The sequence below is a fragment of the Hemiscyllium ocellatum genome, chromosome 14 (assembly GCF_020745735.1).
Source record: "Hemiscyllium ocellatum isolate sHemOce1 chromosome 14, sHemOce1.pat.X.cur, whole genome shotgun sequence".
In the NCBI taxonomy this organism is placed as follows: domain Eukaryota; kingdom Metazoa; phylum Chordata; class Chondrichthyes; order Orectolobiformes; family Hemiscylliidae; genus Hemiscyllium; species Hemiscyllium ocellatum.
In genome coordinates this window covers 36483658-36495916 of record NC_083414.1, presented here as the reverse complement: position 1 = coordinate 36495916, position 12259 = coordinate 36483658, and the positions used below count along the sequence as shown (strand labels likewise).

Sequence of the window (12259 nt, the reverse complement as noted above, 5' to 3'; positions counted from 1 at the left end):
CTCCAAGCCATTCAACAACCTGACTTGGAACAATATCACTGTCCCTTCACTGCCAACCAGTGCATCAAAATCCTGGAACTCCCATCCTAACAGTTCCTCTAACTCAAGGGCAGCTTATCACCAACTTCGCCAGGATAATTAGGGACTGACAATAAACATTAGCCTAGCCAGTAACACATCTGATGAATGAATGAATGAATGAATGAATGAATGAAAAAACAGAAAAGGCTGATACATTCCCCTGTTATGAAATTAAAGATTTTTTTAAAATTATGAAACAATCTGATATACAAATAGGGATGGGTTTTTTTTCTTTTACACATAGGGGAGGCAAAATCCACAAAGTAAGACATCACTGAAAAAATGGCAACAGGAAATTAGGAAGAAAGCTCTTTACCCAATGAGTGAAACAAATATGGAATATGTGATCTCAGTGAAAAAATTAAGCTGTTTGCTTATAAATCTTAAGCACGCACCACTTCTGTAAAGTGTACAAAAGCCTTACCTTAAATTGAGGCTTTTCAGTATTAAGCAGCACAACATCATTGAATAACCTGAAATGTGACAAGGAAGCAATCATTAAAACATTAAAATCATTAAATCTTTAAAAATTACCTATTTGCTAGTTTTTTATTTGGAGGTTTGGCAGCAGTTCTGCATTAAAAGATTGCTACTCTTCCTTATCAAGTAGGACCAAACAAACCTGCAGTATACAAATATTTGAAGAAAACAAAATTGAAATGGTTTCTTTGAAAACAAAGCACCATTATACTTATTTCTAAAACACCTTGGTCATGATTGCTCACTTTAGAGAATGGTTCACCAGCAAGAATTTATGGATGTCTGGAGATCCATAGGAATCTTCCAAGTGTTTGCAAAATACTGTCAGAAATCTTACAGAGAATCCAGCTGTATGGTGGATGATGTGGGTAGTAAAGGTAGCCTTGGTGTGAGCCTTGCAGCCACCACATACAACAGTGGCTTAGCTTTTCCAATCAATTGGGAAGTGCACATGGAGGGGTTACAAGCACAGAGATTGCTACGTTGTGCATTAAATGTCTAAATAAATACCTGCCTTCCTAAATGTATTAAAACACGCTTCACTTCATATGGAAAACTATATAAGATAAATGAAATGGGGCCCGGTTCAGTGAAGTTCACTTAAAAGAGATTCCATTGCTAAAATTAATTCAGAACCACTGACTTAAAAAAAAAATGCCGATTGATAGGAACCTTAAAATAATTGATCACAAAATTCTTGTCAAAAATCCAGATGCTCTGTGGTAAAAGAACATTACAATATTCTAGTTATGAAGCAAAAAAATATCAGTTTGAAAAATGTGTGTGTTTCCGCAGACAAGACACATGCTCGAATACTTGAAAGTTTCCATTCTGCTAAACAATAGTCTGGGAAACAGTGATCAAACAATTGAGACCACATTGATGATATCTAACACCTATAAACACTATTAGTGGACATGGATGTCACAGTGGGCCTCAAACTCTATGCCAGGGCTCATTCCATATCAGTGTATCTATTATTTCAGTCAGTTTGCTGTGTGTAAATTTCATGTAGAGATAGCAGATATCTTACTCCATAGGGTCCATTTAGCCAATGAAACATCAGAGTCAAAACAATTTTATCAGTCTGCTAGCTTCCCCAGAATCCAACACGAATTTCTCTCAATGACTCACTTGAGTCTTGCATTAAATGCATAAGTAGTTTTCTACAAAAATATCCAATTGTTTGTTAATGGCAACAGAAAATCCCACAATATCATATTAGGCAGTAGCAACACAATGTGTGGGTTCCTGTCTGGAGTCTGTTCTGTCTATGTTTACTTTTTTCCATCTTCTTTCTTTGTTTTTCCTTACTTCAACTTCCTTATTTTTTGCAGAGTGTTTGGCAGCTTCAGCGCATCTGATGTAAGATTTCTTCCCGGCAGTGGTGGCAGAGGAAATGGAATGTGCACTCCTGGTGGTGGCAGTGAAGAAGGGAGTGGGTTTGTGTTCCTGGCAGCAGTGGTGGAGGAGGGAAACAAGAATGTGTCCCCAGAGAGATGAGTTTGGGCCCAGTGGCCTCAATAGTGGCTGCACTGCCGAGATCGGCCCAGCTCAGACTCGTGGAGGTGACTTTGTTGGTAGAGACAAGGTGGCACCAAAGAGTTGTGACTCCAGCTTGTGACTGGCTTGTCCTGGTGTTAGCATTGGTTTTTGCGTGGTGGTGGAAGAGTCCAGATCCAGGCCCATATAACCCTTTTATGCACTTAAGGAGGGCTGTAATATTGAACTTTTAACTTATTTCATGGTTTTCTACTTTATATTTATGATTTTGTACCTAGGTACCTTTCGAACTAAGATGGTGCCAGGAATGGCGACTTTGTGCACTTTTCACTGTACTTTTGTACTTGAGCACACATGACAATAAAATCTAATTCTAATTCTATTGAGACAAACCTGTGTTTACCTCTTACTTGAAGCAAGATGATTTCTGCTGGCAAAACGTATAGCTGTTTCTTATGCCAACTACGTTGTTACAGCATAGCTTCTGTTAGGGCAGTGATGCAACATTATCACTGTTATCTGTAAATAACAACGTACACGCCCATACAATACAGCAATCTCCAACATTTATCTAGGACATGAAATAACCTTCTGACAACGCCCAAATAATGCACATGTCATTGCTTCATTTGTACCCACTGAAATTCATATTTGAAGCATTCCATGGTTAAAGCCTTCATATTTTACCGTATGTACAGCAAAACAGGAGTGGCTTGGATCATTTTTATTCGTGCTTATGTATGCAAGTGCTGAACAGAAATCGTAATCCTTTATGCAAATCTGTAAACAACAAAGACATGATTTTCCTTCTCATATCCATGACAACCTGAAGATTCTGGAAGCTATATTCATTATGAAGATGTTTTCCCACTGTTAGAAAACTAGCTAATTCTAGGAGAGGGATCATACCGTCTCAGTAAAATAGGTTTTTTTCTCTGACCTCTCACTCGTAGCAGTGCCTAATCAGCTGCTTTTTCACTACTTTCGGTGCTCTGTGTCCACTCTGATATTATTGGCCACAAACACACACTACTTTGTGTGCATTTTCAATCAATGTCAGAACTCAATAGGTCCTTGAAACGATGATAAAGGACAGATTACACAGTGCTGAAGTGCACGGACTATGAAACACTGCTAAAATAGGAAGATCACAAGTTCAACACACAGCACAGTAACCAATTTCAATGCACAGAGCATTCCAATAGTGACTCCTTCATAATGTTTAAAATCACTTCTGCCAAAGAAATATTATTAAAAACCAAAAAAAATTCAGATAGCACAGGTTATAATTAAGTAAAGAAAATGCCTTAATTGTTTTTATCTCCCATTACAATTATTTGAATCATCACAGAATCATAAAACCATAGTGTGGAATCAGGCCATTCAACCCATTGAGTCTGCACCAAACAGCATTCCACCCAGACCCACCCACTACCTTATCCCTATAACCCTGCATTTCCCATAGCTAACCCACCTACCTGCACATCCCTGACACTGTGGGGCAATTTAGCATGGTCAATCCATCTAACCTGCGGGAGAAAACTAAAGCACCTGGAGGAAAGCATAGGGTAAATATGCACGCTCACACAGTCAGTCACCCGAGGGTGGAATTGAATCTGGGTCCCTGGCATTGTAAGGCAGCAGTGCGATATACTGAGCCACCATGCCACCCTAAAGACTATTAGGTGAACAAGATTTTTAACTGAATTTTAATATCATCATCTAGTGGGATTCGAAACAGCACTGCCTGTGGTTCTGGATTGCTAATTCAGTGACATTACCATAATGCCACCACCTCCCCTTGAAGGAAACCAAATATCAATTCAAATGAATTGCATCCTACTGTTCAGTATAACTAGCTTTCTGTAAATTACAAGTGTTGCTCTGAAGCTTCCTGAGATTTACAAAACATATGTATTATTCATAGAAGTAATGCTCACACAAGCAACACAACAGCACAACAACATAAAAATTCTTGCTTAGACCACAGATAAATCAACCACCAAGTTACCAGGTGTCTGCAGTTGTGCTAAGAAATTTAAAAGGGCCATAAACTTAAACAATCTGTGCATTCCAAAAACAAAAGAGGGGACATTGGTGAAACCACTAGCAGTCAGTCCAAGTGATATATCAACCAAGGACAACATTCAAAAAATGCTAAAAAACACAGGATAGATCCATGCTTTAATATCCTCATTCTGTGGAGGTCTTCATTTTGTTCATGTCCTACACTGCAATCCTTTGAATTCTGTCAGATAACAACATTGACACATGGCTCAACATAGAGTCATAGAGATGTACAGCATGGAAACAGACCCTTCAGTCCAACCCGCCCACGCCGACCAAATATCCCAACCCAATCTAGTCCCACCTGCCAGCACCCGCCTATATTCGTCCAAACCCTTCCTATTCATATACCCATCCAAATGCCTCTTAAATATTGCAATTGTACCAGCTTCCACCACATGCTCTGGCAGCTCATTCCATACACGTACCACCTTCTGCGTGAAAAAGTTGCCCTTTATGTCTCTTTTATATCTTTCCCCTCTCACCCTAAACCTATGCCCTCTAGTTCTGGACTCCCTGACCCCAGGGAAAAGACTTTGTCTATTTATCCTATCTATGCCCCTCATAATTTTGTAAACCTCTATAAGGTCACCCCTCAGCCTCCGACGCTCCAGGTAAATCAGCCCCAGCCTGTTCAGCCTCTCCCTGTAGCTCAGATCCTCCAACCCTGGCAACATCCTTGTAAATCCTTTCTGAACCCTTTCAAGTTTCACAACATCTTTCCAAGGGGAAGGAGACCAGAATTGCACGCAATATTCCAACAGTGGCCTAACCAATGTCCTGTACAGCCGCAACATGACCTCCCAACTCCTGTACTCAATACTCTGACCAATAAAAGGAAAGCATACCAAACGCCTTCTTCACTATCCTGCACTCCAAGGTCTCTTTGTTCAGCAACACTCCCTAGGACCTTACCATTAAGTATAGAAGTCCTGCTAAGATTTGTTTTCTCAAAATGCAGCACCTCACATTTATCGGAATTAAACCCCATCTGGCACTTCTCAGTCCATTGGCCCGTCTGTCTCAGGGAAGCCACAAACAGATGTCCAGGGACACATTGATCAGGTAGTTGGCTGAAGGCAGTAATGACCAGAAATTCCTTTGCAATAATGGATTCAATGGTACACCTCAAAGTTACTTTCAGAGTGTGAATTTTGCTTCAAGAGTAGCGGAGATTCGCAAACTGGTTTACATGTGGCTCGTACAAATTCAGGCAATTTGACACACAAATCTACAAAATAAGGTAACAAAATAAATCCGTGTCCAAATAACTTTCATTTTATCATGCACTGAAAGATAAAAATGGTTGCTGTATTGCTATGAAAAGTTGCTAAAGCAGGAAGCCTAAGATAAGTGCTTTCTCACTTACGGTGTCTCCAACAGCTGGGCAATCGTTGGCATGTTTGTTTTCCAGGCTTCTGCAGAAAGGATAGACTGCAACACAGATACTGTAAAGAAAATAAAACTCAGGTTCCATTTTTATGCACCGTCCTGCTTCTTTCACACATTTTGTTTCATCAAATGAACCTAAAAAAACAGAAGACTAGCAAATATGCACTGGAAAAAATGTATAACATGTAATGAATACCTCACCTACAGTAGCAAGTAGGAAATAGTCAACAAAAATGGACAATGCAGTAGCTTGGAGCTAATAATACAGAATCATAGAGATAATGTACAGAAATAAACCATTTAGCCATGACAGTTATGCTGGCGTTCTCTTCAAATGCTGTTTTCTTAATTCAGGTCCAAAAACCTTTGAGAGGCAAATATGATAAACATGAATACCCTCTTCAAAAGGGCATAAGCAGATATTGGGCAAGAGAAATCTAATCTGCAGTTCACAAAAAACATGTTCCATCAACTGACACAAGGTGGTTCTAGCAGCAGACTCTAACTTATAATGCCCCAGCACAAATTGACCCAATACTAAACTAACAATCTCATTAGGTTATAAACACTGACATTAAATCCCACTTGAACAAGTGTTCAGTGAATAAATTTATTGTATCATCCTTGGACCTAAAAATCAAAAACCCTGAACAGAGTTATATTAACTAACTCAACTGGAGTAGTAGCAAAGCTGATATAATCAGTTTTACCAGGCTGAGTGTTTTCCTGTGACCATCATCTAAGGATTTTCCAGCCATAAACGTGTGAATAAAAGATAAAAACAGGATCTTAATAGAAAATAACAGCGCAGTACAGGCCCTTTGGCCCTCAATATTGCACCGACCTGTGAAACCAAATCAGAAGCCCATCTAACCTACATTATTCTATTCTAGTCCATATGCCTATCCAATTACCATTTAAACGTCCGTAAAGTTGGCAAGTCTACTACTGTTGCAGGCAGGTTGTCCCACACCCCTACTACTCTTTGAGTAAAGAAACCACCTCTGACATCTGTCCTATGTCTATCACCCCTCAATTTAAAGCTATGTCCCCTTGTGCTAGCCATCACTGTCCACCTTATCTAACCCTCTGATAACAGTTACATAGCTTATTGATATTGACTGTACAGAGATACATGCATGGACAGTATCCCTGAATAAGTCTCATCCTTTAGGAAAGGAACTGCATGTACAAAAAAAGGGGAGAAGGAAAATTTGATTTAATTATCTTTGAAAACCCCAAACTTCAGGGTCATAATGATTTCTCTGGAACTGTTAGAGCATTTGAAGTCTGCTGTTAAAATCTGTAGCTAACTCCAACTACAAATTCAGAAGTTAAGACACTTCAGAATGGCTGCCTACTCCAAAGTAAATTCAAAATATGTGCTATTTAAGGCAACTTGCCTAAAAAAAACCCACTGCTTTAAGAATTTTAAATATTGCAAAATCAATATAATATGCCTGAACACAAATATGAACTATTCCAAAGCTGTATCTTTTTTAGTTGTGTTCACAGATTATACCAAGTGAGCAATATTTAGAGGAAAGGTCCAAGGTGCCGTACCCATTCAAAAGCAAAACACAAGATTCCACATATGCAAAAATCTGGCATTCTACACAACAACAAAGTTTACTCAACAGTATAATACCTAGCAACATATATTCAAGTCAGAATGATGTACGACCTGGAGAGGAGATTCTCTTATAAACGATGGAGGTTATAGGACTGAGATACATTACAAAAGTAGCCCTAGCAAATTACTGCAGTGCATCCTATAGATATAAACACATCAGCTAGTGATTGGGGAGTGGAAATAACAATTGGAATGTTTGAAAGTTATAAAAATTCACTGCATAATTGAACTCAAAGAATCAGAATTGTACCTTTGTATCATCTTCCCTTACATCAACTAATACATACCAGCAACAATCAATAAAGACAAGACTTTTAAAAATTCTAACCTATATCTGTTGATGGAACAGATGGAAAACTGTCCACTGGCACAGAATCTGGCGGCCTTCCATATGTAATTTCATACAGCAAATGGCCAAAGGAATAAACATCAATGGCTTCTGTTGTCTAACAGTATACAAATATACAGAACAAATATTAGAAGTGCTAAAAGAGATCAAATATTTTGATGTTAAAATTCAGTCTTTTTTTAATTAAACTTTCAAAGCAATCTTAACCAAAGACACACAAATGAATGAATTAGGAGCAGGAATAAGCCGTTGTGCTACCAATACCGTTAGAATCCTCACTGGTATTTCATTGTTTTTATTCTTTTATCAATTTTGCTTTGGAACTGTGAACTGGGATTGTGACCTGAAGATGATTTGTGGACTTTAGGAAAACTTACAGTAAAAGGAAATCAACAGAGCAAACAAGTTTTTGTTTGTTGAGAGGCCAGGCCTGATGATTAATTGGATGCTGATGCTGGACTAAAGTGTTCCTACGGATACAGCAAGCCTAGGAAGAGCATTGTGCTTAAATTGAAAGCAAAAGTTGGCTAGTAATTGGATTTGATTTCTGCAAGTCTGAACGAGACCCGACATTCAAACAGGTGGCAGATGTTGAATGGTAATTGGGGTTTCAGGAAAAGAAGGTGAATCTGTTAGGGTGAAACCAGAGTTGGAGTTGTTCTTTTCAAAGGTTTTATCTGGGAGAAGGGTTTGGCTGATGACACAGCTTGAAGATTTGAAACCTCCACACCTAACCTCCCTCACCAGCCTTTGGAAGCACAAACAGTAGAAAGTTGAGTTACAAGTGTCTGTGACTGAGTGAACTGAGGTGACCCTGATCAGTATCTCCAGAAAAGCAAAAAGGAATCCATATCTATGGCTGCGAAACAACATAAGATGAAAACCATTTAGGTAAGCTGGCCAGTTATGTTATTTTCTTTAATTTAGCCCATACCTGTGTGCGTTTGTCCCTCTTTTATGTAACTGGGGGTTGTAAACAAATGTTTTACATTTAAAATATGGACATTAATTAGACTACTGTGCTTGAAATAAATATTGGGTGTCTTCAATGGTTTTAATTTTACTGTACTGCAAGTGCAGAGTAGAAGGCAGTGTGTCTCCATGTTACAACAAGGCTCACAGTTGATCTGATGTTCTTCACACGCCTGCTTACTCCCACTAGCCTTTCACCCCTCGTTTTTTTAAGAATCTATCCACCTCTGGCTTAATTAAGTTCAAAGACTCTGTTTCCCCCACCTTTTGGAGGAAGAGTGTTCCAAAGACTCGACCCTCACAGAAATAAAATTTTCAACTGTCTTAAATGAGGAACCACTGACTTTAAACAGTGACCTTTTGTTCTACATTCTTCCACAAGAGAAAAAATCCTCTCCACATCCATCCTGTTAAAATTTCTCAGGAGCTTATGCTTCAATAAAAGTTTCTTCTTATTCTAAACCCAAACAGATACAATCTGAGCCTGTCCAACATTTTCTTATAAGACAGCCGATTCATTCAACATTTTACTCTCAAAACTTTTCTGAACTGCTTCTAATACGTGCGCAGCCTTCCATAAATAAGGAGACCAATATTATACATAGTACTCCAGACACTGGACAATGCCTTATCTACCAAACAAAAACTTTTCCACTTTGGTATTCAATTCCCGTAAAACTAAAGCATTCTATTAGCTTTCTTAATTACTTCCTGTACCTGCATACTAATCTTATGTGATTTATGTACTAGGATCCCTAGATTCCTCTGCAATCTCTCACCATTTAGATCATATGCTTTTTCTCTTCTACCTACCAAAATGAACAATTTCACGTTTTCTCACATTATACTCCTTTTGCCATATCTTTGCCCAGTCACCAAATCTACATAACTTTGTGATGTAATAAGAAAGAGCTATCACACTTGACTCAGCCCTATTTCCACTTTGTCCTTAACTTATAGGAAAGCAACTCCATCCCTCTTCCCTTCTCAAGACCCTACCCACCAATGCTCTTCTTCAAACTAAACAGTAAAACAACTAAAATAATTTGCAACGGATATTCAATGTGACGCATTAAGGAGTGCAAAATTCCACCTTAATAAAAACGCAAAAAAGGGTGGTAACGAATCAACCAGCTATTACACCACACCAGGTTTTCATGGTGGATAACAGCTGAATTTTACTCAATATTATCTGGAGGGAACAGAACCTATCCTAATCAGCCTCAGTTAACTAGCCTTAGCTAGTGAGAGTTGGTTTGTAAATTGGTTTGTAAAACAAAACAAAAAGGATCCAGTCTTTTTCGTACAAGCAACAAATCAGTATTTTTAGATTTAACCTATTATGAACAATTTTAAATTTAGTCCATTTTCTATTCCGCAAAATAGTAACTGTTTCATAGACAACAGTGTTAAAAAAACCCTTTAATTCCAGTCTTAACTGGATTCAATTTCATCTGCCATGACTGAATCAAATGATGCTAAACAGGGGCTGCTAGATAAAGGATTTTATCTTCAGATATTTTATCTTACAAAGCTAATTGCTTCGTATAAGTTGTCTTCTTTAGATAATGTAAGCAGCACTATGCATATCATCATATCATTTCAACTGCAAGGGAAGTAATTAGGATATAAATCAACAGTGTGATATGAAAGCAAGTGAAAGGTAACAGCCTTAAATGAAAGAAACATTATTTACATTGATTTTTCTGGACTGTGTATAGTAAGCTCTATAGTAGCTGGGCAATCCTAGTAACGAGTTTTCTAAATCCAGTAATTTACACGTATCTCCATCAAGCATCACATTCGAAGGATGAAGATGTCCATATGGAATTCTTTTTTCATGAAGAAACTTCAACACCTGAAATTTAAATCAAATTAATCACTTAAGTCAAACAAGAAAAGTCACAAAAGACAAGAAGAATTCTCTTTAAATGAATATTAAATAGAGTTACTAAACAACAATTTGATAGGGAGGGTAACAGCAAAGTCGATTTACCTCAAGTATTTGTCGCCCAAAAGTTTTTATTTGTTGAAGATCAAGCCCCTGGATTTTCTTAGGGTTGCAGTATTTCTTTACAAAAGGATCTTTTGGCTTAGCCTTTATGCAAAATAAACAACTACTTTTAGCAAAATTGGTTTCTTGTTGTTGGTGCTTAAATATCACATTTTGGAATATTCTGAAAGTGAACCAAATAACTGATGTATTACTGATTTGCGACTGGCACTATTCTTAACAAGACAGCAACTGACCGACTGATCTGCCATGAACAGTCAAACAGTTGATATTCTTTGTTACCCTAGCAGGATGTAAGATACAAAACTATATTTTATATTCACAAATATTTAAAATCCGATAGATATTTGTACCTCAGTAAATGAATAAAAATGCATTTATTTAGCCATTTACAAGATTGTATAATGTACTTGCTTCAGAACATTCAATTACATTATTTGAACAATATGGAAATAACCATCTGCTATAAATCAACCACTAACGTTTAGAAAACTGCAGGACTTTTACTAATTTGACCAAATCTCCACTTCACACTTTTGCCAGCAGACAATGCATGCATAGAACTGCTCAAAATAGAATCCAAATAAACTACGATATGGAAATGTTAATCAGAAAGCTCAACAATATGCCCTCAACTTTGAACAGCTACTTACTTACATAATTCTTTTTACACTAAATTTTCAGCAACCATTTCTTATTTTCAAAGATGTCCTGAACAACCTACCAGTACAACCTGAAGATGGCTCTCCAGAGAGTAAGTGGACTGTATTTTCAATTGCATAAAAGTTCTGGAATGAAAGTTCCAGGTCCACAGCAGGTCAGTTACTGATTAGCCTTGCCCGAAGTGCAATTTAAAATTTAACTTGATTAGAATTTTCTGGAGAAACATAAGTGTGCCAGTGTGCTGTAAAGTTGATACCCTTATTCTTTGTTGGTATGTGAAAGTAAAAGTTCAAATCATGTTTAGAAATACTGCCAGGAAAGATCATTGGAAACTATAAAACAGTAATATGCTGTTTAATGTGGCTTACCTTACAGATATAATCTCTTAGCGTTCCTTTCTCATTATACATTCGGATTACAAGTGCTGATGAGTCACTCGCTGTGGCAAAGGTTACAGGGTAGATATATGGATGCTAGAGGTTAAAATAAAACGTATCTTTTTCAGAACAGAAGCCAGCTCATGCTGAAAGTTTACTAACAGATTTGAATTCATAAAAACATAATGACCAGTGGCTTAAGGGTCACAAAGTGCTGAACCACATCGACCAGATATCCAACCCAAACTCTGGTGAAGGGCTCATGCCCGAAACATCGATTCTCCTGCTCCTCAGATGCTGCCTGACCTGCTGTGCTTTTCCAGCACCACACTCTCGATTCTAACCTGCAGTCCTCACTTTCACCTGATAGTACAGGGACCCTAACAGTAAGGGGCTCAAAGAAAATGTCTGTGATTAAAACTGTCTACCTCTGACTAGTATTTTAGCCTGTGTTTAATTTGATATCGTATTTAATTACTGTCCTCTGTATAATTATGTCAAAAAGGCATTTGCCTTTTTTTATTTCTTGTATTATCTTTAGCTTTCGAAGTTAAATAAACACAGATTCTTTTGCTATGAAACACCTGTCTACTGCCTTCCTTGTTTCACATTTCCTAAATAAGTCCATTATCAGAACCATGGATCTGGGGGTGATTCGAACCACCTATATATTAAAAAAAATCAGCAAATTACTGATTGCAAACCAGAAACCCTACAGAGGACAGGAG

General features: G+C 37.8%; 1 protein-coding gene across 2 annotated transcripts in view; it reads right to left on the bottom strand.

The window, feature by feature from the left end:
- The window catches only part of pxk (PX domain containing serine/threonine kinase), a 55971-nt gene that overhangs the window by 24157 nt on the left and 19555 nt on the right, over positions 1-12259 (bottom strand). For both annotated transcript variants that reach the window (XM_060835642.1, XM_060835643.1), the window contains 6 exons: positions 11523-11627; positions 10474-10575; positions 10174-10335; positions 7485-7602; positions 5501-5579; positions 506-554 (listed from right to left, as the gene is read on the bottom strand). In XM_060835642.1, the coding sequence (XP_060691625.1) occupies positions 506-554; positions 5501-5579; positions 7485-7602; positions 10174-10335; positions 10474-10575; positions 11523-11627 (615 nt within the window). The remainder of the gene's footprint in view (positions 1-505; positions 555-5500; positions 5580-7484; positions 7603-10173; positions 10336-10473; positions 10576-11522; positions 11628-12259) is intronic.